The sequence below is a fragment of the Halichoeres trimaculatus genome, unplaced genomic scaffold, assembly GCF_033239565.1.
Source record: "Halichoeres trimaculatus isolate MK-OKI-2021-1 unplaced genomic scaffold, fHalTri1.1 fHalTri1_scaffold_9, whole genome shotgun sequence".
Taxonomy (NCBI): Eukaryota; Metazoa; Chordata; class Actinopteri; order Labriformes; family Labridae; genus Halichoeres; species Halichoeres trimaculatus.
In genome coordinates this window covers 27,868,645-27,895,492 of record NW_027437188.1, presented here as the reverse complement: position 1 = coordinate 27,895,492, position 26,848 = coordinate 27,868,645, and the positions used below count along the sequence as shown (strand labels likewise).

General features: G+C 41.1%; 1 protein-coding gene across 3 annotated transcripts in view; it reads left to right on the top strand.

The window, feature by feature from the left end:
- frya (furry homolog a (Drosophila)) overlaps positions 1–26,162 on the top strand; it is a 41,974-nt gene extending 15,812 nt beyond the window's left edge. The window contains exons 11-62 of one of the 3 annotated variants that reach the window (XM_074678915.1): positions 18–119; positions 255–358; positions 904–1,012; positions 1,135–1,221; positions 1,665–1,836; positions 1,974–2,106; positions 2,285–2,392; positions 3,144–3,399; positions 3,631–3,813; positions 3,899–3,985; positions 4,607–4,866; positions 4,989–5,178; positions 5,399–5,523; positions 6,011–6,068; positions 6,212–6,303; positions 6,470–6,642; positions 7,407–7,567; positions 8,025–8,135; positions 8,537–8,691; positions 9,017–9,116; positions 9,203–9,374; positions 9,745–9,998; positions 10,090–10,236; positions 10,320–10,488; positions 10,712–10,802; positions 10,893–10,975; positions 11,373–11,523; positions 12,192–12,295; positions 12,557–12,742; positions 13,483–13,684; positions 14,578–14,699; positions 14,790–14,977; positions 15,113–15,207; positions 15,302–15,882; positions 16,675–16,772; positions 16,847–17,017; positions 17,103–17,243; positions 17,691–17,870; positions 18,436–18,600; positions 19,072–19,146; positions 19,229–19,399; positions 19,999–20,199; positions 20,795–20,935; positions 21,767–21,930; positions 22,016–22,223; positions 22,559–22,708; positions 22,808–22,906; positions 22,986–23,069; positions 24,092–24,109; positions 24,294–24,404; positions 24,498–24,691; positions 24,771–26,162. In XM_074678915.1, coding sequence (XP_074535016.1) covers positions 18–119; positions 255–358; positions 904–1,012; positions 1,135–1,221; positions 1,665–1,836; positions 1,974–2,106; positions 2,285–2,392; positions 3,144–3,399; positions 3,631–3,813; positions 3,899–3,985; positions 4,607–4,866; positions 4,989–5,178; positions 5,399–5,523; positions 6,011–6,068; positions 6,212–6,303; positions 6,470–6,642; positions 7,407–7,567; positions 8,025–8,135; positions 8,537–8,691; positions 9,017–9,116; positions 9,203–9,374; positions 9,745–9,998; positions 10,090–10,236; positions 10,320–10,488; positions 10,712–10,802; positions 10,893–10,975; positions 11,373–11,523; positions 12,192–12,295; positions 12,557–12,742; positions 13,483–13,684; positions 14,578–14,699; positions 14,790–14,977; positions 15,113–15,207; positions 15,302–15,882; positions 16,675–16,772; positions 16,847–17,017; positions 17,103–17,243; positions 17,691–17,870; positions 18,436–18,600; positions 19,072–19,146; positions 19,229–19,399; positions 19,999–20,199; positions 20,795–20,935; positions 21,767–21,930; positions 22,016–22,223; positions 22,559–22,708; positions 22,808–22,906; positions 22,986–23,069; positions 24,092–24,109; positions 24,294–24,404; positions 24,498–24,691; positions 24,771–25,029 — 7,941 coding nt within the window. In that variant the 3' untranslated portion in view covers positions 25,030–26,162. Of the gene's footprint in view, positions 1–17; positions 120–254; positions 359–903; positions 1,013–1,134; positions 1,222–1,664; positions 1,837–1,973; positions 2,107–2,284; positions 2,393–3,143; positions 3,400–3,630; positions 3,814–3,898; positions 3,986–4,606; positions 4,867–4,988; positions 5,179–5,398; positions 5,524–6,010; positions 6,069–6,211; positions 6,304–6,469; positions 6,643–7,406; positions 7,568–8,024; positions 8,136–8,536; positions 8,692–9,013; positions 9,117–9,202; positions 9,375–9,744; positions 9,999–10,089; positions 10,237–10,319; positions 10,489–10,711; positions 10,803–10,892; positions 10,976–11,372; positions 11,524–12,191; positions 12,296–12,556; positions 12,743–13,482; positions 13,685–14,577; positions 14,700–14,789; positions 14,978–15,112; positions 15,208–15,301; positions 15,883–16,674; positions 16,773–16,846; positions 17,018–17,102; positions 17,244–17,690; positions 17,871–18,435; positions 18,601–19,071; positions 19,147–19,228; positions 19,400–19,998; positions 20,200–20,794; positions 20,936–21,766; positions 21,931–22,015; positions 22,224–22,558; positions 22,709–22,807; positions 22,907–22,985; positions 23,070–24,091; positions 24,110–24,293; positions 24,405–24,497; positions 24,692–24,770 lie in introns of all 3 variants that reach the window. The other 2 variants (XM_074678914.1, XM_074678916.1) reach the window with 2 other exon arrangements.
- The last annotated feature ends 686 nt before the right edge of the window (positions 26,163–26,848 follow it).

Here is a 26,848-nt window from a genome sequence, read left to right as displayed (position 1 = left end):
AACCTGTTCTTTCACAGGCATTTTACCCACTGGTGACGTGCCTGCTGTGTGTGAGCCAGAAACAGTTCTTCCTCAACAGATGGCATGTCTTCCTCAACAACTGCCTCTCCAACCTGAAGGTAACATCACCTGCACAACTGCAGCTTTCAGATGGGAAAACATATCCTCAAGCTCCCTTTTTCTTCATCAAGTGTACTGTTGTTGCAACAATGTCTTGTCACTGATGTTCTTTTGTAATTCTTATAACATTACAGAGTAGAGACCCTAAGATGGCTCGTGTTGCATTGGAGTCCTTGTATCGGCTGTTATGGGTCTACATGATCAGAATAAAGTGTGAGAGCAACACAGCAACTCAGGGGTAAATATCTCCTATGTGCTTCACAGCAGTAAGGCAGCCAAAGAAGTAAAACGAATGAATTGAAGAAGTGGACATGCAAATTTCTCAACCAACCATAACTTTTATTGTCTCTTAACTGTGTTTATGTGTGTGTAAATACCTGTCAGAAGCCAATAAACGTCACAGACTGGAACATATTTGTTTGAACTACAGAGGCTTTTAGAACAAGAACAATGCGTTTATTTAATAAGCAGTTTTACACCAGAACACCTTTTCTTGTTACTAATTTAAAAGGTGTGTAAAGACAGGAATTCCCAGTGTGTTACAGAGATGCAGAGCAGAGCAGACCCAGGGTCAGGTGGCACCAGATTGTCGGAGCTGGAGGCCTACAGGTTTATCAGCAGCTTAAATAAGTTATTATAGGCTTGAGCCCACCTGAGAAATTCTTAACAGGTCAAGCCAGACTTTTAAAACAGGTTAAGTAGGTACAAAGGAAAACATGTCTAAGGAATGAAGTCCACAGGCTTTTTCTTCATGAGTTCTTCTTTTTTTTTTTTTTCATCCAGTCGCCTCAGCACAGTCGTATCAACACTGTTCCCCAAAGGATCCCGCAGTGTGGTACCCAGAGACATGCCGCTTAACATCTTTGTCAAAATCATCCAGTTTATCGCACAGGTATTGACACTAATACACCAAAGTGAACCAAAGAGAGTTAGGCTGTCACAACATTTGTGTTTATTTTATCCATTTATGGCTGATACCTCCTCTCATCATATTGATCTTTTTTATTTTCACAGGAAAGACTAGATTTTGCCATGAGAGAAATTATCTTTGACCTTCTTTGTGTTGGGAAGCCTGCAAAAGCCTTTAGTCTTAATCCAGAGGTATGTATTCAACATTCACTGACATGTTAGCTTCTGATCAGAATTTCCTTGGAAGTCAACATACTGAAGAAAACTTAATTAGTGAGGGCATTTACTGTAATTCTTTTATTGATAATTTTATTTTTATTTTTTTTAGATGGCTTTTTTTTTTCTTATCGTAGCTCGCACTGTGTCTGTATTCTATTAAATAGTTTTATGACTTATCCAGTTTGTCATTGAATGCTATTGAACTAATGGAAAAATTATCATCAAATGTGACACATTATTCTAATTACATTGGAGAAAGTCATACATGGGCAACTAAATATCTTGTCTTCATTAACACCCATAAAACTTTATGTATCTGCAGTGTCTTCCTGTGTGAATTATTTGTTTCTGATGTACTTTTGTACCTGATATTGAAAGTGAAAGTTGAACACAATGTGTCTCTTTCCCCTGTCCAGAGGATGAATATTGGTCTGAGAGCATTCCTGGTCATAGCTGACAAGCTGCAGCAGAAGGACGGCGAGCCCCCTATGCCTAACACTGGTTGCACTTTACCCTCTGGGCACACACTCCGAGTGAAGAAGACATACTTGAGCAAAACGCTGACAGACGAAGAGGCCAAAGTCATCGGTGAGTGAAAGAGACCTTCTCAGGATTGTTGAAAGTGCAGGAATTTTCACTCTCACATAGCAGAGGCATCAGATGTTAATATCTGCAGGCAGTGAGTGGTGACGCCAGTGTGTTTCTGCCTCTGTCATCTTTCCCAGGGATGTCTCAGTATTATTTTCATGTGAGGAAGGCTATTGATAACATCCTCAGACACTTGGATAAGGAGGTGGGACGGTGCATGATGATGACTAACGCTCAGATGCTGAACAAGGAGCCCGAGGATATGATCACGTAAGCTCTCATGCAGCACTATCATTGTAAAACATTTAAAGATGGCAAAACTCCAGAGTGACTCAGCCCAATCATTCACTCATACCTTACTATAATAACCCTGGTTATTTTAAGAAATGTCTGCTTAGTTCAATATTCTGAAAGCATTTCTAGTAATTCTTGAACTCTGACCTTTCAGGGGTGAAAGGAAGCCCAAGATTGACTTGTTCAGGACTTGTGTCGCAGCCATTCCTCGCATCCTTCCTGACGGGATGTCAAAACCAGAGCTCATCGACCTGCTTTCTCGGTGAGTTGGCTCTGTCAAATACTCTGCCAAGATAATCAAGAAGAGATCAGATCATGTGTTACTAATGTTTGTGTGTCATTAAAAAAAACTTGTCCTGTATTTCTGGCTTTTCCTGTTTGCTGTTTTTAAACTTGGAATCAAAATGTTGACACTCAACTTTCCAGTCATCTTCTCTCAAGCTAAAAAAAGGCCATGATGAGAAAAGTCAATATGGCAGATGGCTGTTTAATGAATTTATAACTTAATAACTTTTTTTATTAAGACCCAAGCTTTTTTCTGATTTGCATTTTTTAATTCACTGTGCTATTTGGGATAAGTAAGACCTAATAAGTATAATAACTTAACTTGGTCTTTGTGTGGGAAGTTTGATTATTTGTGTTATGATTTCTCCATTAGTTGTTTGTTATGAGTGTTGTTAAACTTAAATATGTTGTTTTTTTTACTAAAATGGGTGTAATGTTGTGATATCACCAAAAGATGATGTAGGCAGATTCCCTAAATGTGGCCAATTGGTCAAAGTTTAAAAAAATGAAGTATTATGTGTCTGAGAGGCAGAAATGTTAAGTCCATATATGTGGACGCCGAGTCTTAAAAGGTTAATGGATCCAACTAAATCAATATTTGCAGTCTAAAATTCCTGTGTACCAGACTTATTTTAGCCCTAATTATCCCATTAATCATTGATGATTAATTGTGTTTGTACTTTTATCTCTCAGTAAGCCGCTGTCTAATGTTTGTTTCTTCTACTCAGGTTGACAATCCACATGGATGACGAGCTACGCCTCATTGCCCAGAACTCCTTGCAAAGTCTGCTCTTGGATTTCTCAGACTGGCGTGATGATGTCCTGTTTGGATTCACTAACTTCTTGTTGCGTGAAGTCCCAGACACTCACCAGGGCCTGTTGGACACCTCGCTCAAATTACTGCTGCAGCTGCTCACTCAGTGGAAACTCACCCTGGCTTCCCAAGGGAAGAGCTATGACACGGCGAAGATACACACAGCTGAGGTACGCACCTTTGCATCAATTATCGTGTTCTGTTGATCCTTTAACAAGCTGAAAAGACAAATTACAGTCAAACTCATTACCTGTAATTCCTCTGCCTTTTTCATTATTGTGGTTGAGAGTTCCTCGAATGTTTGTGACGCAAAAAAAAAATCTATAAAAGTCTGATGACTCAAAGGTGTGATTTTCACACCACATGATCATCTCTGTTTTACTTTGATGTGTACGTCACAGCTGCTGCAGTCCAGTTCAAACCTGAAGATCCCTGCAGAGCGAGGTCCACACTCCACCGTGCTGCATGCTGTGGAGGGTCTGACCCTTGTGCTGCTCTGTTCCTGTCAGCTGAGCACACGAAAGCTCGCCATCTCCATCCTCAAAGAGATACGAAGCCTGTTTGTGACCATTGGACAAACTGAGGTAAAGAAAAGGCACAGTTAAACAGATTCAATAAAAAGGAAAGGCTCTTCTCAAACACTGGGATCTTCTGCTTTGTCTCCTCCAGGATGATGATAAACCAATGATAGAGATCATGGACCAACTCAGCCCCATGATTCTGGAAAGTTTTGTTAATGTTGCAGTCTCTGACACAGTAAGTGGTTTATTTCTGTGAGATTCAGCTTCAAACTTATCTCTGGCTCACAATCAAGTTGTATCTACTGATTATCCATTTATTTATTGACTAACCAGCAGTTTTTGAGGAAAGTTGAATTATATTTTACCACATTAGCATGCAACATGATGCCAAATCAGAACACCTTTTATATAAATATCTGATGTCATTATGATATCATCCAACATCAGCTGCTCGCGACACTGACTGTAGGACAGATTCTCAATGTAGTAATCCTGCATGTAAACTCTGAATGAACAGCTGGAACTGAGCAGCTTTTAACTTCTCGACCCCTTATGTAATCAGCATGATGTCATCGGATGCTTAGGATGCAGTTTATGTTGAGAGTGGGATAAAAAACAGGAATGCATTATCAAATTGTGTTTCTAAATATACTGTAGGATTTTCTGATGTGAGGTTTAGTATTGTTGACATTTACATAATTACACTTCAGCTTAATAAAGAAGATAAGAGATGTATCTGTTTTAATTTAATGTTTATTTGAGTAGTCAAGTATGCATTCAAAGAACTCACTTGAGCATTAAAGCTGGAGCTAATTTTGCAAATTTGACATTTAAACTCGCCATGACTGTCCTGCAGGCGCCCCTGCCACCAGGCCACCATGTGGACCTCCAGTGGCTCGTGGAGTGGAGTGCACTCCTCGTCAACAGTCACTACGACATCAGGAGCCCGTCACATGTGTGGATCTTTGCTCAGTCAGTGAAGGACCCCTGGGTGCTGTGCGTTTACAGCCTCCTGCGACAGGACAACCTGCTGAAGCACTGTCCCACTGCTCTCAGCTACTCCTGGCCCTATGCCTTCACTCGCATGCAGATGTTGATGCCCCTGGTAGACCCAAAGTAAGCACCCAACTGTTAGATTTTGTACTTCCTGTTTGGGGCAAATTCCCCTCATGCTGCTTCCACATATCATATGTAAAGCCCCTGGGATAAAAAAAGATTTTCTTTCCATAATTCACCAGCAACCCAGTGTATGCAAAGAAGAGCAGCACGTCTGGCAGTGGAGACAACTACGTCACCCTGTGGAGAAACTACCTGATCCTTTGTTTCGGGGTGGCCAAGCCCAGTATCATGAGCCCCGGCCATCTGAGAGCATCGACACCTGAGATCACAACCGCCACACCTGACAGCGGTGTCAGCTTTGATAACAAGGTAGCTGCCTCTTCCACCTCTGCCCTCATTACTGAGGACGTGCTTTTGTCTCTCCAGGATCAGGTGTTCATACGAAGCTTGTTGACATTAAAACTGGAGGCATCAAATTACAGAGCAGCCAACCCTCACATGATGCTGATATATCCTGTGCAGTCACTTGTCTCAATGCAGCATCAGAAGTTAATTTGTGTGACTAAGCCATGCACATTTGATGTTTCAGGTTATCGGGAGCCCGTCTGTGGCTTGGCTTTTGAAGCAGTTGGTTCCACTGATGAGAGCAGAGAGCATCGAGCTGACAGAGTCATTAGTTTTGGGCTTTGGTCGCACCAATTCTCTTGTTTTCAGGTATATCAGAAGAGAGATCTGAAGTATTTTATTTCTAATTCTTCTTTGCATGCTGGAGAAGCCTCATCTGAAGTGTTCCCTTTACATACAGATTAGATTTTAACAATGGAGGCAGTGTAGCTTGTAATAATTTAAACTGTTGGGTTCTTTTGTTGATGCACTCTGTTTTAATAAATTATAAAGTCAGAGCACAATCCATTATTATTTCAGCAGTGGGAGTACATGTTGATCTGTATTTGTCTGGATCCAAAGTGGAGATAAACAGAGGATTACAGCTGAGTGCTCTCTTGTTGCCGTTTACAGCTTCATCTAAAATGTTTCCTAAAAATCTGATTTCTTTTAAAGCTCAAATCTCTTTTCCTTGAAAACACAAAATAGTTCAATATAGTTTGATTTGGTTTATGTAACTGAATTTTTATGCTCATTATTTAATGAAGATTTTTAACGATTACCTCACAATGGCTTGTGTGTATTTTTTTGCACACAGGGAACTTGTGGAAGAGCTGCATCCTCTCATGAAAGAGGCCTTAGAAAGAAGACCGGAGGTAGGTTTGCTGTGTGAACAATTATTTACATTTTGGCTGATTAAGATTTTTGGCTCTAAATGAAAAAATCTTAATCACTGAATAAGAATTAGTCCTTTGAAAATTACGAATGGTTACATAAAGGATCTTTCTTCTCTTTGCAGAACAAGAAGCGACGTGAACGGCGGGACCTTCTGAGACTGCAGCTGCTGCGGATCTTTGAGCTTCTGGCTGATGCAGGTGTCATCAGTGACAGGTCAGTATGTCTCATGTTATCAGACTCACTGTGCACAAATGAGGAAATCAATGGAGACAAACATGTACCACAGCCATTTGGCCACAAAGCTCCTTTTAATTAATAACAGTACGGTACAGTTTGTGATTTTCATTGGTTGTTACCATCTTCCTCTCTTTTTCTGAAGTACGAACGGAGCTCTGGAACGTGACACTCTCGCCCTGGGCGCTCTGTTCCTGGAGTATGTGGATCTAACCCGGATGCTGCTGGAGGCTGAAAATGACAAAGATGCTGAGATCCTTAAAGACATTCGAGCACATTTCAGCGCCATGGTTGCAAACCTTATTCAATGTGTTCCAGGTAAAAATTCAGAATAGCCAAAAAATGGATGAACCAGCCAAAAATATTTCTGAAATATTGAGGGCCTTAAAGTAAAGTCATCAACTTGAGGGGCTTTGTATAAAACAATGGAATTAATCAATTCACTATAATTAGTTAAACAGAAAAATTATAGTTATATTCTTTAAATCCATCCATCAGTTGTACTTTCTTGGGCTGATTAAGCTTTTTCTAGTTGATTACTTTACTGTTTTGAAATACTTTTTTATCAACCTTTCATCTGAAGCCACATGATTTTTTTTTATTATGAATTTATAAAATCAATGTATGGGATTGCTGACATTGATTTAGATCTTAATAGTAAGACAGGAGATGTCAAATATGATCTCAGAGCAATTACTCAGCAAAACACTGCAGATGTTTTGTTTTTTTTTCCCTGTGGTTAATTAAATCAAATCAATGAGTCATTTTGACAGCTCCAATGATTTTATCATATATCAATGCCACAAAGTTCCAAATGGCTTGAATTGAACAAGTTTCTTGACACTGACCTCAATTTGGAGGAAGCCTCATATTTGTAAAGAAAGATGAGGCGAGCAGGGATGAGTTGCCAAGCATTCACATGTCTAGCTAATGATCTGTCGAGGGAAACCATCATACTTTGGTATCAGAAAAAGCCGTCTGAACAGCTATTAAAGATTTCAAGATGCCCTTTGTGTTTGTTTTTTGCTGACCCTTCACTCTTCAAAGTAGACCTTAATAGCCTTTTTTTTCTCCCTCCACAGTGCACCACAGACGCTTCCTGTTTCCACAGCAGAGCCTACGGCATCACCTCTTCATCCTCTTCAGCCAGTGGGCCGGGCCTTTTAGCATCATGTTCACTCCTCTGGACCGCTACAGTGACAGGAATCATCAGATCACAAGATACCAATACTGCTCCCTGAAGGTAAACAAACTTACTGTGATACATTTATACTGTGTAATCCCCCAATCACATTTAGACAAGCTGAGATATCTTTTTAAAAGCTTATTTAATATTTGAACACCTACCCACCCACAAGACAAATATGAACTTAAATTAGGTGCTGTATTCTGTGAGCACGTGCTCCTTCTAGACTTTTCTGCTGCTCAGCCCACTTCTATATTTAGGACTGAAGAAGTAACAGGTTTAGTAGGTTGGCATGCATAATCAATGCAAAATAATGTCACGTAATATTTCTTCTGGGAACTCAACACTCCTTTCTACCGTACAGAGCTACTGTAAGAGCAGCAGTAAACAACACGGCTGCTGAGTTACATAATCAAGAAATCTTAAAGGAACAGCCACTCTGTCTGGTTCTGTGGAAGAGTAAATGTGTCTTTTGTAACGTGTGTGTAAGTGTTGTTGACTGTTTGTCTTGCAGGCCATGTCTGCTGTGTTGTGCTGTGGGCCTGTGTTTGATAACGTTGGCCTCTCTCCAGACGGATACCTCTATAAGTGGCTGGATAATATTCTGGCCTGCCAGGATCAGCGGGTATGTGGCCAATACTTTACTAAAGTGGTGCATTTAAACAAAGGGTTGACCTGGAAAGCCCCCTCTGATAGCTTGCTGGAGCTTGTTTAGTAAGAAGCCCAACACCAGGCTCTGCCAAGTGCTCACCATTATCTCTCAGGAGGGCTGGCAAGTGGTGAAGGAGAGTTTTGTTTCAAAGTAAATGTGTCAGATTTTGTCTGTATTTGGATTTACTCTGATTATTTCCTGCAGGACTCCCTTTGAACCCAGGTGTTGCTACTTGAGCCACTTGAATCATTATTTTTTAAATCCATAAATTGGTCCATAAAATACAAAGCCAGATATTTTTGTGGGGCAAAACTTGATCTGAAAGGAAAAGACATGGAAACAAGCTGAGTGTGTGTGTCATGTTCCTGGCTCAGGTCCATCAGCTTGGCTGTGAAGTTGTCATCCTGCTCCTGGAGCTCAATGCTGACCAGGTCAACCTATTCAACTGGGCTGTGGATCGCTGCTACACGGGCTCCTATCAGCTCGCCTCAGGGTGCTTCAAAGCCATCGCTACTGTCTGCGGCAGCAGGTACAAAGTCTCCCTTGTTAAAATCAGCTGCCATGCTTTTTTTTAAGTACCTGACTCGTCACTTCATGCAATGTTTTTCCCATGTGGTGCTTTAGTTTGGGACGCCAATCCTCTAATTCATCCATCTTTCTTGTCTAAGTAAAGAGTTACCTTAGCTTAGACTTTAAAGGGTCACCTCAGCTAATCCTCTTAAAAGTTCGCTCTCTGTCTGCCCCTCTTCTCATCAAAAACATGATCTTAAACATTTTGTGAAGCACAACTGTTATTTTTTTCCCCTAATAATTGTTTATTATCGTATTCTGTTTCTCTTTTTATTCCCTAGCAGAAACTACCCCAGTGATATCGTGACTCTGCTCAATCTGGTTCTCTTTAAATCATCTGACGCCAACAGAGAAGTCTATGAGATTTCCATGCAGCTGATGCAGGTAATAAACACAATGACAGCTCTCTTTGTGCTTTTTTTCTTTGGTTGAATTTATAAATGACACGTGTCTCCTCTTTCTCTAAACAGATTCTTGAAGCTAAGTTGTTTGTGTACTCTAAGAGGATTGCAGAGCAGAAGCCAAACAGTATTCTGTTCGGCACCCATGGTCCTCTGCCACCTCTCTACAGTGTCTCTCTGCCTCAGCTCTCCAGCCAGCTGGCCAGGATGTACCCTGAGCTCACACTTCCACTATTCTCAGGTATCTGCATGTGTCACGTGTGTGTGTGTGTTTGTGTGTGTGTGTGGTGTCACAGCAGGGTTATCCTTCGTATTCGAGTGTGCTTTGATTCCCCTCACAGGCTTGTCATCTTCTCATGGTTACCCACTAAACGCTGCACGTTCATCCTCCAAACCAAAGATTGTAACCATATCTTTAGACACTCCCACCTACCACAGAAACACTGAGAGCTTTACTCGATTAAGAAACTCCCTGATCATGTGTGGATCGGGATTAAACTGGCAATTATGGTGTCACTGGATTACAGTATTAACTTGACTTCGGTGTTGAATATAAACACCGCAGTCCCCACTGGTGTTATTCTGATGTTTGTGCTTCCTTTTCTCTGCAGAGGTCAGCCAGAGGTTCCCCACCACTCATCCCAACGGCAGGCAGATAATGCTAACCTACCTCCTGCCCTGGCTCGGGAACATCGAGCTGGTTGATAGCGGCCTGCTGCTCCCTGTTCTCACACCGTGCACGTCAGATTATAACTCCAGTCGGACAAACAGCACAGCGTCATCCAACCATCTGAAGGGCAGCGGCTGGGGCTCCTTACAGGCTACCTCTATGGTGCTCAATAACCTCATGTTCATGACCGCCAAGGTGAAGACATGTTTGAGGGATGTGATGATATATACTGGAGGTAACAACAGAGATCAATGCAGCTAATGCAGGTTATTTTTCCTCTGCTCAGTACGGAGATGATCTACCTGGAGCGGAAATGGAAAATGCCTGGAACGCTTTAGTCAGCAATGACAAGTGGAGCAACAATCTGAGAACCACGCTGCAGTTTCTCATCAGCTTATGTGGCGTCAGCAGTGACACCACCCTCCTGCCATATGTAAGATATATCATTAAGCCCACTGGGATGTAGTATGGTTTGTTTTTAGCTCTTTTCAGTTTCTCATGGATCTGCTTTTTCAGATCAAGAAGGTGGTGATCTATCTGTGCCGGAATAACACCATGCAGACCATGGAGGAGTTGATATTTGAGTTGCAACAAACAGATCCAGTCAACCCTGTGGTGCAGCACTGTGACAGCCCTCCTTTTTACCGCTTCAGTGCCACAAGCAAGACTTCCACTGCAGCTTCAGGTACTCCATTAAAAAAAAAAAACACTGTTTGCTTGAAACTGGTAAATCAACCATACAGGAAATCCCAGTTGCTTCAGTAGAACCACTTAGCGGCCAACCAGGGAAAATTGTGTTTCCCCTGGAGAGATTTGTGTGTATTTGGTGTTTGAACATGTTTACACTCTGCTTCCCTTGAATTCATCTCTAGACATGATATTTTGTGTTGTTTTGGTAAAAAATTTAGGCACCACGTCCAGCAGCAATACTGTTGTAGCAGGCCAAGACAGCTTTCCTGACACAGATGATACCAAGACTGCAAAGGAGAGTGAAGAGAGGTAGATAAACCACCACAAAGCTAGTTGTTAGATTAATAACAGTCCTAAAAAAGACCCGCAATCATGGTGATTTTTTTGTTCTGACCTCAGGCTGAGCCACATAATGCGAGCCCACAACCGCCTTGAATCACGCTACAGCAACAGCTCAGGAGGATCTTATGATGAAGATAAGAGTGAGTGTATTTCTGTTCCAGACGCTCTTTGAAAAAATGAGGTTTTCATGGTCTGGTGAGTGTGGAATAACACAGGCTGGGATGGAGGGTAAAATGGGGACTGACGAAGTGTCATTGATAATGTATGAGCGCTGCAGAGTGGCCTGGGGTTTTTAAAAGGCTTCTGTGAGAACTGGCACTGAAATAAAAGTAGTCCGGCCCAGAGCCTCTACAGGGCTGCCAGTGACCCAGAAACAGCTTTGTTGTACTTTTGGTCTGAATTAGTCCCGCTGAGTGGGAGTAAGAATAATCTGAGCATGAAAAGCGTTCTTAGATTAGTTTCCACTCATCAAGCTTTAAAGAATCATCTCCACGTGTAAGTGGAATAAACGCCCACTAATTGTCTCTAACCTTTAAGGTGAGCCTCTGCCGCCCTATGCTGATTGGCTGATGGTTGTGATTGAGGCCAACCAGCCGCATCCTCTGCCGATGCCTCTGAATGGAGGATGTTGGGCTCCATTGGTGGACTTCCTGCCAGAGACCATCACTCCCAGGGGACCACTGCACAGGTAGAGAAGCAGAAGGTTTTACTTTTGAGTTTTGATGCTTCATGAAGCTAATTTTGAAGCTTTTACATGGGTTCAACCCAGAGGTGTCAAGTAACAAAGTAAAAATACTTTGTTTCCTTACTTAAGTAGAAATTTTGAGTATTTATACTTTACTGGAGTAGTTATTTTTTAGCTGACGTTCTACTTGTACGCTTTACATTTTCAGACAAATATCTGTACTTTCTACTCCTTACATTTTGCCTTGTTACACCTGTTTTGAAAAAAAAAAAACATAAACACACACGAAAAATAAAAACTTATCCAGATAAATTTCACCATTGGGATAGAGTGAATTTGATTGGATTGTGGTTGGATGAGATGTTTTAACATAACACTATCTGAGCATGAGTTGCAATAATGAGGCACAGTGAAGTTTTGACCACAATGGCATTTTTCCCCTTACATTACTTTTACTATTATATTTTAAGTATTTTTAGAATCAGCACTTTTATACTTTTACTTGAGTAAAAAGTACAGGTCAATTCTTCAACTTCTATAAAAGTCTTTTTAAACCCTACTGTCCATACTCCTACAGGAGTAATACTTTTGACACCTCTGGTTCAACATGTTTTTTCAGCATTTTTTATTTGCTTGAGTGGCTTTGAAATGCATGTTTTTGTGTGTTACAGGTGTAATATAGCCGTCATCTTCATGACAGAGATGGTGGTGGACCACAGTGTGAGGGAGGACTGGGCCATGCATTTGCCTTTACTGTTACATGCCTTGTTTTTGGGTGAGTGGGTGCAGTTATCACTTACAGCTAATATGTCTCAGTTGGCAAGGGTTGCGAGTCGATTCAAAAGAGATTTTGTTAAATATTTTGATTTTAATTCCTGAACAAATAGTTTTCCTGTTCTGTTGCTCTTTTTCATAGCAGCTGACATCCTTTTGTTTAATTTCCTCTATAGTCGTTGAATCATGGCTGTAAAACCAGGAGAAGAGAGAGACATAAAGAAACTGTTCCTGACACTGACTGGTCTGTTTGTTCCCCCAGGTATGGATCACTACCGTCCAGAAGTGTTTGAGCACAGTAAACGTCTCCTCCTCCACCTGCTCATCACTCTCTCCTGCAACAACAACTTTCAGTCCATCGCCTCCGTCCTGCTGCAGACACGAGACATTAATGGTACCAAGACCCTCACCTGCAAGCCAAGCCTTCAGACAGAGTATCTACCTTCAGGTAGAAACACACGCCCTTCAAATACAACACATCAATTCACACTTTACTGAAGGTTAAGGCAGGCCAGGGTTTAACTGTCAGTGCAGGTTGGCATTTGACACATTACCCTCCTCTCTGGCTAATACAAACTAAACATCAGGAGGGAATGGTTGACATTCTTTTCAGGGGAAGATACGTTACTTATCTGGGAGAAAATATTTTGACACTGAGCCAAAAGCAATATCGAGCACAGAGGACATCAAAGGTCTTGATTAAAGCATTCCAAGCTGCTATTTTTATCCTCTTGTCCAAATTGGGGCCATCTGTGCGGGCTTGTAGGCTCCCCTTCTCCCCTCCTCCCCCCCTGCTGATAATTTGTTTTTGCAAATGTCTAGACTTTCGAAGATGTCCAGATTATTATCCGTCCATTTGACTTTTTCATTAGCTCTTAAGTGTTTTTGTTTTTCTTGGATAGTGTTAAATGATTAATTGTCCCCTGACGTCTAAAGAAAACATGTTTCATATTTATAAGGTTTCATATATGATATCCTGGAGAAGCTCTCCTTGACACAATAAATAAATAGCCAGAAGCAAAGAGTAATTGGATTCAAATTCCAGACGTGTTAAAACATGGCCGGTGTTTCCATCTTATAAGAACTTCTGGTACACTAGCCGCAGGTTCCAGTTACAGAATAAAACATTCAACTGAACCGATATAACCTGTTCCTCGTCACACACACCTGTTTCTCTCTTGTGTTCAGGAGGAGGTTTTGACTTTCTGCGGGAGTGCTCAGCGTCTCCTGTTCCAGACTCTGGTCTGAGCTCGTCCTCCACTTCATCCAGTCTGAGTCTGGGAGGCAGCAGCAACAACCTGCCTGAGATCTCACATGAGGTGGAGGAGCTGGTGACGTCCAATAAAATGGATGAGAGGACGAACCAGCTCATTGAGTTCTTAACCACCAGGTACTTTGTTTACATTCGAGCCCTCATATTTTCCATTCAGAAGATTTATTTCACAGCTTGTCTTAATCAAAAATGCATACTGTACAGAACAAGTATCCTTCTGTTCAGCTGACGAAGTCTCTTATGAAGCTTGGTGTAGATTTCCACCTAGTGGTGCTGTACGCATGGTGCACCAGATTTTAGAAATAGATTAGATTTCATATCCAGTGTAGTGCAGATAATATTTCTCATCATTAACTTTACATAATGTGCATTGTATTTACAGTATCTACAATGTACCACATTCCTGTAGAGCTTGGCTTTTTATTGTTACCTCTACCAAGGAGGTTATTTTTGGGAGAGTTTGTCTGTTTGTCTGTGAACAACATAACTCAAAAAGTTAATAACAGATCTTGAGGAAATTTTCAGGAAATATTCAAAGTGGGATAAGGAAGAAGTGATTAAATTTTGGAGGTGATCTGGATCACCATGTGGATCCAGATTTTTTTAAAGGATTCTTTATCATTGTGAGATAGGGCTGTTTTCACCATATGTGTATATAACTCCACAATAAATGGTCAGATTCCTTTGCAAATCAATAAAAGACAAGGTCATGATAATTCCTGACAGATGTGAAAGTATGACCCAGATCCTGGCAATATTCTGGATACTAAGTAATGTGAAATGTGTACTGGGTCATCATTATTTTCATCACTGTCAGGTAACAAATTATCGTACAAACCTGCAACTAACACCAAATTGTAGCAGACAGTCTGCTGAAAGGGAGTATAACATTAAAGTGGGACTTAAGTGTTGCTTGACAATCACAATATGCTTGGTGGAGGTCTGCACTCTCTGACTGCTTTTCTAGTTTTGTTTGTGTTGAGAGTGATAGTCAAACTGTCGTTTTACAGAGCGTACGGACCACTGTGGTGCCACGAAGACATTTCACCAAAGAATCAAATTTCAAAAAGCACCGGGCAGCTGACCAACTTCCTACGACATCTTGTTTCTATATTCAGAGAGTCCAAGACAGGTGAGCTTTTGTTTCATAACTAACAATTTAAACTACACGATCCATTTTAATTGCCAGGTTATCATTTTAACTCTTTTCTGCTTTTCTTAGATTTTCACCTGGAGCAGCAGCTCAGTGACGTCGCCCTACAGACGGCCCTGTGCAGCTCTTCACGTCACTACGCCGGTCGGTCTTTTCAAGTGTTTCGAGCCCTCCGTCAGCCCATCTCGGCCCACGCTGTGTCTGACCTGCTCTCCAGGCTGGTGGAGGTTGTTGGTGAACATGGAGAAGAAGTGCAGGTTAGAGATCTGTTTGAGCATGTTCTCAAACATCACTTTTCTTCTTCCGACTTGATTTATCTTTTTAGCTTTAAACACAGAGATGACATAAAATCTTCTGTACAACTGAGAAGTGTTTCTTCACCTCTTTCACAGGGCTATGTGATGGAAGTATTACTCACACTGGAGTCTGTGGTGGATAACTTGGCTGAATGTCTCAAGAACAATGATTTTATGGCGTTGTTAACAAGGTTCCTCTTTTATTTTATTTTCAAGAATTTTACATTGAAGGAGGAGTTTTTTGTCAGTTAAAAGCTTTATGACACTGGATCTTTTTAATTGCAGAGCCTCCTCTCCAGATTTCATCACCAGTTTCAAGCTGCTCTCCAACAGAAAAAGCACAGGGCAGCTCAATCTCAGACGAGAAGAGAGGAGTCGCCACCAGAGAAGCTCTTCTGTTCCCAAGAAGTTTGGAGAGGCAGACAGGTGGTCTGACCTGCCTCGCAGCGCCACTCTCGATCGTATCCAAGCCTGTGAGCAGCAGGCTCTGTTAGCTAAGACCCGCAGCCCGTCCTCATCTAAAGACAACATCAACGACCCGACCAACATCAACCACCCCAGCAACCTGCTCGCCACCATCTTCTGGGTGTCGGTGTCCTTGATGGAGTCTGACTTTGAGTTTGAGTATCAGATGTCTCTAAGGCTGCTGAACAAGCTGCTGGGCCACATGTCGCTGGACAAACAGGAGAACAGGGAGAAGCTGGAGAAACTGCAGAGCCAGCTGAAATGGAGCAGCTTCACGGGGCTCCAGCAGCTGCTGCTGAAGGGCTTCACCTCTGTGTCCACTACTGACCTTACGCTGCAGCTCTTCTGCCAGCTCACACCTGTGTCCCGAGTGCCAGTTGTGGACACGTCACAAGCCATAGGTACACAGAGGATGATGACAGTGTTGTTGAATTTCTGGATATTTTCCCTTAAATCATTTTTTTTAATTTACAGTATTTTTATTATTTTATAACAATTATCCAACAGACAACTTAAGACAGACAGTGGTCATCATGAATAAGTTAAAGTTTTTTTTTTCATGATAACATACCATACTGCAGGAGAAGGAAGCAAGAGTTTAATAACAAAAATTATACATATGTATGTTTATACATACACATGTTCACGCACACACATGCACACACATACAAAAACATACACATGTACACACATGTGCATATGCATACACACACGATCACATTCATATAGCTAAAGTGACAAAAGCAAAACACATGCATGAGTACAAACAAAAAGAGAATAAGGGAGTTGTGCTATCCAATGTAGCAAATGTTTAGTTCTTTAATCGCCAAGAATGATTTTTCAAGTCCTCCAGGGGTCCTTTCAGTCCAGGAATATACAAGGTTGTTTGCTACAATTCAAGGCCAGAAACAAAAAAAAGAAAACTAAAAACTAAACCAAACAATATAATTACATACTCGTAAAAGTTTTCCAGTTTTTCCAATACAAATCACCTCTTCCAGTCACTTGTCTTGGAGAGAAAGTAAGTTGTTCCATACAATGAGTTTCTTGGTCAATTTTTTTCCATTCAGTGAGAGTTGGGGGTTCTTCATTTTGCCACTTTCTTTTAACGGCTTTTTTACTTACCTTAAACCATCCTGTTTTTCTTTTTCAGTGCTGTATTTCTTGAAAATAATTTCTCTTTGTGTTTCTAGGTTTTCCCTTGAATGTTCTCTGCTTGCTCCCACATCTCGTGCAGAACTTCGATGGCCCTACGCTGTTCTGTCAAGATGTTGCAGAGAGGATAGCTAAGGTTGGCTCTGTTGCTTCATGTACCCTAAATTTTGTAACAAAAAAGATGTGAGCTGACAAATTTGTTATTTGTAGGTTTGTCTCGAGGAGAAAAATGCAAAGCTGTCCAACCTGGCTCATGTCATGACTCTGTACAAAACACACTCATACACTCGAGACTGCTTCTCCTGGGTGAACGTGGTGTGTCGGTATCTTCACGAGGCTTTCTCAGACATTACGCTCAACCTGGTCACGTACATGGCAGAGGTTTGTAGAGCCATATCAAATGAGTAGTAACATGGTTTTTTTGTTGTTATAAAAGCATTAATGAGATTTAAATCTCATTTTACAGCTGTTGGAGAAAGGTCTCCCCAGTATGCAGCAGACCCTTCTACAGATCATCTACAGCCTCTTAAGTCACATGGACCTGAGTGGGATTCAAGCCAAACCCTTCAACGTGGAGGTGCTAAAGACGATTGAGAAATTTGTCCAGGTGGGTTAAAAAAAAAAAGAAAAAAAAGGCACATTTTACTTTTTCTATATGTACCATTTCTTCCTACGTCAGATGTGATCACAGGGAATCTACAGCCAGTCAAGTTGAGCTTTGTGTTCCTTGTATAAGTGGAAAAAAAGGAATGAAAACAGTCTTATGTCAGCGCAGTAAATCTGTAGACACACCCAAACTATAAACAGTCTGCCTTTCTGCCACAGGCTCAGGCTCTGCTTATACTCACACTGAATCCATTTTCCTTTAGCTTCCTACTGTGAGCTGACTGCCAGAACACTTGTCTCTAAAAATAGAAGGACAATAAAACACAGAGGGAGACATATGTAAGTGTTTCTTCCTAAACACGTGGCTGTGTTGTTGTGTCTCTGTGTGTATGGATGAATCGGTGTGTCCGTGTGTGTGTGTGTGTGTGTATGTCTGTGTTGGCTTTAGACGGTCCATTGGGGGGAAGCGCTGAATATCCTGAAGCTGGTGGTTTCTCGATCCGCCAGTTTAGTGCAGCCCTCGTTCCCACAGAGTGACCTCTCCTACGAGGACATCAGCCGCGTCTGGGACCGCTCCTCCAAGGCCCTGCCTGGGAAAACGCTGGATTTCCACTTTGACATATCCGAGGTGGGAGACTCCTGCTCTGATTCTCTTTCTATCATGTGTGAGAAAGCTTGAGTCTAACGCTTGTATGTAGTTTCCAGGGTGTGGTGCATGTGGAAGTTTTGTGGGATTTTGTTGAGCTTTAGCAAAGGAAACATTTCTTCCCCTTCCTCATTGCTGATTTGTGTTTTCACCAAGCCTCTCGAGATTAGCTCGAAAGCTCAGAAGGTAAACACAATTAGCCGAGCAGTGCAGAGCTGGAAAGTGATGTCAAAGATAGCAGCAGAGTGGCGTATGTGGGAACTGGACAGGGAGTTATTTGTGTAGTTTATGAATGGCAGGAAATGATGTCAGCTCTTTGCTGTGTGAGTCAGTATGGGTTGCTTGCTTTGTGTGTACTTCAACTTGAGACACACTGGACAAACCACTGATATTTCTCTAAAAACCAGGATATTTTAAGACTAAGGAAGGGTAGTTTTTGTTTTACCAATGACATTTCAGAACCCCAAGTGGAATAAAAACAGTACACCGAAAAGTGGCGTGCCAGTTTATATCATAACATTAATCCTTTTTGTGTCCATGCTCTTAGACACCTGTGATTGGCCGGCGTTTTGATGACCTGCAACGTTCTCCGGGCCAAGATGTGAAGAGCAGGACAACAGCAGTGACCCGCAGCACCTCCTCCACCTCCTCTGGATCCACCACCAACAACGTACTGGTGCCAGTCAGCTGGAAGAGGCCTCAGTCTTCACAGGTAAGTGTGGTCTATGTGCGCTCAAAGGTGACAAGAAATCATTCCTTTATCTTTGTATAGACATGGAGGAAAGAAAAAATGTTAACACCACGTTTAAATACAAACAAAAAACAGCCTTTTGACAGCATACAGACCAAGTTCACTCACCAACTTTGCCTTTTCTAGCTGAAGGAAGTCTGTCAAGAAGCTACAAGTAGCAGCGGATGGTAGAAAGCTAATCCTGCAGAAAATGGTTCATTTCTTTTGTTGACCAGGAATGAACAACTCAGGTTTTCTTTGAGATCTGGTCTGTGTCCTGATAAACATATTTTAATACATGTTTTAAATGCAAAGATCAACAAACTACTGGTAGATAGTAGTAAATAAGAGGTGTCACACAGGTTTTTAGTTGTTAGAGGTTTTGTAACAAATCAGAAGAAAACTCTGGCTTTTGTTCAAAGCATTTTTTCTTTTCTTTCTCCCTCTTTGCAGAAAAGAACACGTGAAAAACTGGTGAATGTGCTGTCTTTGTGTGGACAAGAAGTGGGACTCACAAAGAACCCTTCGGTAAGTCTTTTTTAAACTGTGCTATGAATTAAATATGAAATTTACATTGTATTTCATTCCATTTGTTTCTGTCCCCCTGTAGGTGATCTTCTCCAGTTGTGGGGAGCTGGACCTCATGGATCACCAGCCCAGCCTGGTGTCATCTGACGATGGGACCCGAGAACCAGACAACATGGACGACAACACCTCGGAGCAGCAGTTTAGAGTCTTCAGAGACTTTGACTTCCTGGATGTGGAGCTTGAAGATGGAGAGGTGAGAGTAAGAAGACCAAAGAGTTTTTCAGTTTGTAAACTCATATATACTCCTTCTCAACTCTTTGACACAGCAAAAGTTCAATGACTGATGCTGAAGTATCTGACTGTTTGGTTAGGTTTGTCTGCTCTGTGTAATTGGATTTCTTTTTTCTGCTTTTATTTTTTTTGTCTGTGCTATCTAGGAGCTACAGGTAAGTTTAGCCATGTTGCATTTTTACTTGCAGTGTTTTTCAAGAGCATTTGACTATTCAGTGAACTGCCAAGCTGGTGGTGACGGATTGCAAGTGTGTGTGCACGCTCTGATATTTATAAAATGTAATGCAAGACAGATAATTTCTGACAGTACACTGTTATCTCAACATATTTCTCAATATCACATCAAACTGAGGGGAACTCCATGTGATGCACTGTGAAGCAATCACAACACTCTCAAGCTTTCTTGTTCTCATCTATAAGGGCAGAACTTGTAGAAACCTGATCCTGCACAGCATGGTTGTGTTAATACACATACACAGCATATAGGACATGTGTGTGCATGTGTTAGTCTTAGAGAAGGGCATCGTTGTACTTTAAACTCAAGGCTGTTCTCTATTGCAGGGAGAGACGATGGACAACTTTAACTGGGGGGTGCGCAGACGCTCTATGGACAGTCTGGACCGCAGCGACCTACAGCCACTGGAGGAGAGCCAGCTGTCCAGCAGCATGCCCAGCCTGAGCAAGATCACCCATGAAGACTCTGATGAGTCGTCTGAGGAAGATTCCCTCACTGCCAGCCAGATCCTCTCCCACTCACAGCTTGTAAGTTCATCTTATAGATATTAAGTGGTGAAGGAAAAAGGAAGAGAAATCTTATCATCGGGAAACTGCAAGCCTTAAAAGAGAGGAAATGCATATTTCATCAAAAAAGGCTTTAAAAAAATGGGAGGTTATATAATTTTTAGGATAAATTTAATCAGTACCCTCAAACATTTGAGAAGTAATCACCCCTAGTTTGTTTTGGGGTGTTTTTAACCATTTTCATGTTATTGATCATGCACCTTTCTCCCTTGGGATAAAAGTAACATCTCTGAAAGTTTATAATGTTCTAAGTGCTGCAGCCAGCACAGAGCTTTCAGCAGGCCTTAAAACTTTGCATCATCTTTCTGTAACTCTGTGATGATTGGTGGCTTTAAGCTAAAGTGGCAGATGGAAAGCCCATGTGTCCATGCAGCTGTCATCCCACTCCTCTTCTTGTTCTTAGTTTGTCTGCCACTCTTGCAGTCTTGTTAGCAACAGGCAGTCCAGAGATTGTTATGTTGTTATGTTCTAGCTTTTAATTCGCCGTGAGATATTCAGATCTTAGATGTGCTTCTAAGAGAAAGTAGCTTACAGCGTTGACTTTGTGTCTTTGCAGACTGTCAACCTCTCACCAACAGCTGAAGGCAGTATGGACTCTCCCTCCACTTTCTTTGACTCAAGTTCAGCTCCTTCGACTCCTCTGAACACCAAAAATCCTAGCTTCGAGGTCCAACTGCCAGAGGACTCGAAGCAGCGGGTGAATAAGGGCTTCAGAGTGTCTGAGATTTTAGCAACTACTAATTCTTATCGCAGTTCGATGCTTGAGTTCTTCACTAATTTTGCCAAATAGGAGCTTTTCTGTTGCATTTCTTCTTTCATAATGCCTTTAATGTGTTATGTACTTTGGGTTTAGTTAATCTGAAGTAATCTTTTGTGGTTTTGTGACTTTTCTACACATCTTCTCTTCAAATTAGAGCATGAGTCGATCGTTTTATGATTATTTTAGTTGCATGCTAAAAGAGAATGCACTAAAACCTGCAAGTGGGCAAATCATCTTTGGGCTGTTGGCTAGTTTTTACTTTAATGTAACGTGGCAGAGGTTATTGGGGAATCTTAGGAGGTCGTAGAAGAAATCTCTTTTCTCTCTGTGTCTGTCTGTTCAAGGCAATGTGTATACCTATAAGGCTTCTGTGTGGGTGGCAACAACTAAAAACTCTTGGCATGTGGGAGCTCAAGAAAGGTTTACACATTGCCTGCCCCCAAAAAAACACCACAAGTGCCACAACAGAGCCACAAAGCTGGCTGAATTCAATCATTTCATGACTTTTTTTAATCGGCAAATTCATGAAATTAAATTTACAAAATAAAGCATTTTTAAAATAAAACAAAACATCACAAGGAGTGTCCGTAGGGTCCACTATCAAGGTTAGTGTGCATGTTTTATCAACAGAAAATACCTTTCTGATAAGAATAACAGAAGGAGAATATTTCAGTGTGTCGTAGCCTTCACTGCATGATGCTACTTTTGTTGTTATGAGTTTATTTTGACATCAGCTGTAAAAGACTATTCTTGTTTCTGTTTTTTTAGCATGACTCATCCCAAGATGATGAGGACACAAACATCCACGAAGAAGAGCTGGCTCTCTGCATCACTGAGCTGCCCCCCGACTTCAACAGCGGGGACAGTTTGACGATGGACTTGGTTCACTTTGATTACAAAGGAGAGCTGGACTTTGATGGCTGCTTACCAAGGTGCCCTCTCACAACCCTCGCTGTAGATACATAAAGTCATACAGGATGACTTCTTTCATGACAGGTGTTCTCTGTGTCTGCTCAGTCTCGCAGAGGAGGAGACAGACGAAGCTCTGGAGTCTCGCTCCTCACCGCCTCCTTCGCCCTTCTTCTCAGCCATCCTTGCAGCTTTCCAACCCGCCGTCTGTGACGATGCAGAGGAGGCTTGGCGGAGTCACATCAACCAGCTGGTGTCTGACTCAGATGGATCCTGTGCAGTCTACACTTTTCATGTGTTTTCCTCACTATTTCAGGTATTTTATGGCCTCAGAGTGAGCAGACACCTGAGTTCTTTTAGCAGTGAGCCAGGGTGAGTGAGAGGGGAACAGGATTAGTCTTTCACCTGATTAACCTTCCAATCAGAAGTCGTCTGAGTAATCACAAACAGAGGTCACAGCGAAGGTGCTTTCAACTTGAAAATCCTCCAGCCTTCATTAAGCAGATGCTGTTCACTTCACTGAGCAAAGCTGACAGGGAAGAATTTCTGGACAAAGGACTGATAATGACACACTGTACGTACATTAAACGATGTAGAAGTGATTCTGACAGTATCACAGCAGGCCTTTCTCTTTTTTTATTTGCTTTGCAGAACATTCAGACTAAATTTTGCTCACTGACCTTTGATGCTGTGAGTTACCTTGGAGACGGCCTCAGAGGATTAGGATCAAAGCTCCTGAGGTCCTCTCAGATGCTGACATCATGCTCAGAGTGTCCGACACTCTTCATTGATGCAGACACTGTGAGTAACGCAACATTTAAAAGCTTTTCATCATTTTTTAAAATAGTTTTACTTAAAAGTAGTCATTGAATAGATTAATCAACAATTCTTTTTTCACAGATCATGTCTTACGGACTCCTGGAAAAAATGAAATTCAGCGTGTTGGAGCTTCAGGAGTACTTTGATACGTACAACAACAGAAAGGAGGCGGCTCTCACTGTAAGGAGATTAAAAATATATTTCCAGACCAAGTATCTCAGGTTGTTTGTTGTTATAATGTTGTTTCTGTTGTCCTCAGTGGTTGAACAACTGTAAGGCAACCTTCCCCAGAAGTGCTGAGGGCAAAGTGATAGCATGTCAACCAGCAGAGCTCGAGGAAAAGGTAAAACTTTATCTGTTCAGGTGCTGAAGTAGCAACTCTGACATCCTGTTTCTAATACAAACACAACATAAAGATAAGACACCAACATCTGTTTAGTGTTGAAGAACAGAATTTAATTGTGTAAGGTTTAATTGGAAGAATAAATGAAGAGATCCAATCCAACTGACCTTTCCTGCTACATCCTTTGCATTACTGTGTGATTAGCACTGTGAGTGTTACCTCTCATTTTCTCACACTATATAAACCTCAAGTATTAACATCTTGAAGTTGACGCACGCCACAATAATTTTACCTCATTTCAGTGGGCACTGTGATTATTTTCAGCTGTGCTGAGCATGAGAGCAGGTTTCTTTGAGTTGCATTTGTAAACAGCAGTAAACCGTTCCTCTCACTTTATAACTGAAGGAAGGAAACACCAAATTGTAGCATTTTGCTGCTGCATTTGGTTTATAACACCTAAAATTGTACCACTAAACAAGTGTGTTTATGCTAACTGACAGGCAAAATACTTTGCTTTGCTTTTTTTAACTGAGAGTTTTAATTAAAGGAATCCTGTGGAGTTTATTTATATCCACACAAAACTTAGTTTTACCAGCGTGGTTAACATTAGTGTTCTCTACCTCGTACTCTTCTTCCCTTTGTTTTTTTGGGGCATTGCAATTATCTCCAAGTGTTTTTCCTTGTTTTTGCTCAAATAATGTGACACTGTTAGTAAAAACTGTGTTTCACATCAGCTTCATGCACCTACATGCATGTGTCTGTGCAAAAACAGGGAGTGACATTTGGTGACAAAACAAAATGAGAAACTTCTCCCTGGAGCTAGTTGGATAAAAAATAACTCTACAGGGAGCCTTTAATTCTAAAGGCCATCTTTTCAGTTAGTATTTAGAGATATGTTTTCCTTTTCTTCTTCCTGTTTGCATGCTGACGACTTGATCTGTGCTTCACTTCTTAACTGCATGCCCTTCTTTTGATTCTGTTTCCTGACTTCTTTTCTGTCCTGTAACATGCTTGCTTTATAGCAAATGGAGTCTCTGGCTGTAAGTTGTAAATGCTTGTTCTTATTGTTGTTTAAAAGTTGTTTTTATTGGTTATATACTTATTTAAACATAGTTCAGTGGTAGTTTTAAGGTTTATTATTGTAAATCTTAATACCTCTAGAATTCTCTAACAAAGTAAGAAGCTTGTACAAGTCTCTTGCTAACCATCATGTTTCTCTTGTAGCAACTGGAGCTCTGTCAAAGACTCTACAAACTCCACTTTCAGCTGTTACTGCTCTTTCAGTCCTACTGTAAGCTGATAGAGCAGGTCCATGCAATAAGCTCTATCCCTGAGGTAGGCTCAACATTGACTTTCTTTTTGAAACCATGACACAAACCATAAAATCTGTGGACATGTCCAATAATATTGATCCACTTTAACCTTCAGCTGACAAACATGTCCAGAGAGCTCAATGAGCTGAGGAACAGCCTGAGGGTAGCAGCAGCCTCAGTGACGAACAATGAAATTGCTGCCCATGAGGCCTCATCCTTCAGCTCCTCTGAGGCGGCTGTGCAGGCCATCCTGGAGTGTCTGAAGAACAATGAGTTTCAGACAGCTGTCCGTAACATTCGCGAGTGCAGGTAAGAAAAGAAAAAGGCTCATTGTACTTTTTTATCCTGCCAGAAAGGCAGAACACATAACATGATGTGTTCATTTCAGAACATTGTGGCCCAACGACATCTTTGGCTGCCCCTCTGAGGATGAGGTCCAGACGTTACTCAACATCTACTTCAGGCATCAAACCTTGGGTCAGACGGGAACTTTTGCACTCGTGGGTTCAAAACAGGACCTGACAGAAATCTCAGTCAAGCTGATGGAACTCAATGGAGAGATTCGGGACATGATTCGGCGAGCCCAAGGCTACAGAGCCATCACAGCTTTCCTTCCAGACTCCAGTGTTTCAGGCTCAACTCTCTGATGCCTGCCTGAAAGCGTGTGACACCCATTCCTGCATAGCACCCTGTCTCACGCTGAGCCTCTGGTCCTATCTGAGGTTGCTGCTATCATCTCAGTGGCTAACAAACACTCTGCTATCTCAAGGAAAAAACAAAAATTCTGTTCTACTCCTCTTTATCTGAGCTTGTCAGAATGTCGAACAGCCAGATCTTCAGATTTAGAGCATTACCTTTATTTTCACAGAACGATGAGAGAAACAGAGCCTTTTATTGCACTAATAATAGAAAATGTCACAAAGCAAACAACTTGCTACTGAGGTCAACAACTTTCATTTTTAACAAAGACAAACCAAAGCTAAGTGGTTCTCTTTAAGTTTTGTTCTTTTAGTTGTCAAGGGAAAATGTGCAATCCTTCACAGAAGTGGAAGACTTTTACTGTATCCTGAAAGAATGTATTTGAATATCATATCAGTGGAAAAAATGAGCATTGTTTGAACAGAAAAAGGGAGACTCCATCATTTGGAGTGGTAGTTGGTCTTTGTTGTGTGTCTGTGTGTGGGTGTGTGTTTGTGTGTGGGTGCTGGAGTGTCTGATAATAACCTGACGACCATCATAGATGGAATTATAAACGCTGATTTATAGAATCAGTGTTGTTTGCATTTAACTACTTCAACATGCTGCAAGACTACTGTAATGTCTCCCAAGCCCACGCACCATGCTGCAGTGTGGTTTATCTGTTACCTAAAACATCTTACTGTACCTTTAACTGTGCAGCTTTTAAAAAATAGATAATTTATTTATATTATTTGCAAGAGGAGGACATGCTTTTATCTGACTAGTTTTATAGGAAACATTTTTGTTTCACTTAAGCCTGCCAAGCTTGCAAATGTTATGTACTATAAAGTGTAATAGTAATGTTTATGAACAAATACAGAAGCTATTTTAACTGAATTATTGTACAGAGTACAAGTGGGGCTTTGCTCAGAGTCATAAGATTGTATTTTTATGAACTTATAATACAAGTTGCTTGTAGAATAAAAGAGAAATTTATGGTGTAGCCTCTCGCCTTGTAAATACTGTTGCCTTTGCATTGTACTTTATTTTGGTGGTCTATACACTCATGACATGAAAATAAAACTTACATTTGCTAACTTTAGATCAGTTGTCTTTGTACTGTTATTTTGTTTTTCTATTAATTTTTGTTACTTTGACGTCAGGCAAACCAAAAAGCTCCACCGGCCAAATGGGCCGAGGTGTGTAGCTTCAACTCTTCATAAACAGCCAGAAATGTCTGCCTGAAAGGCTAAATATAGGAAACAACTTGAACTGTAACACCTTTCCATGTCCACAACTATCAAACCGAAGAACTTAATTCAAATCTCTGCCGCCCTCAAACAAAGACTTCAAAAAGACAGTTGTTCATGGTTGAGGTAATCTTGGGGCATGAGCTTAAAAATTGTGCTCAAATTTTAAATAGAGAATAAGAGAAATATAGCAATTCAAGTGTATCTGGTACTCTGAGACAAAACTAAAGAAACTTTACAAAATATGAGATGGTAAAATGAAGTATAAAGATAATGTTTAATATTGACGAAAATAAAAACTGTATTAACAGGAGTTTAAACATGCAAGAAAGGAATTAAATAATTCAGTGAATACATCTACAAGTTTCACAAGTCAGACTTTCTAACCAGTTCAATTTGTAACATCACTGTGAGAGCAACATCTCAATATTTATGTAACTGGTAAACTTCAAATAGATAGAACATTTAAGAGATTGCAACTTTCACATTTTAAGATGACATTTTAGATGCTTTAGGACCCTAATATTGTAACATTACC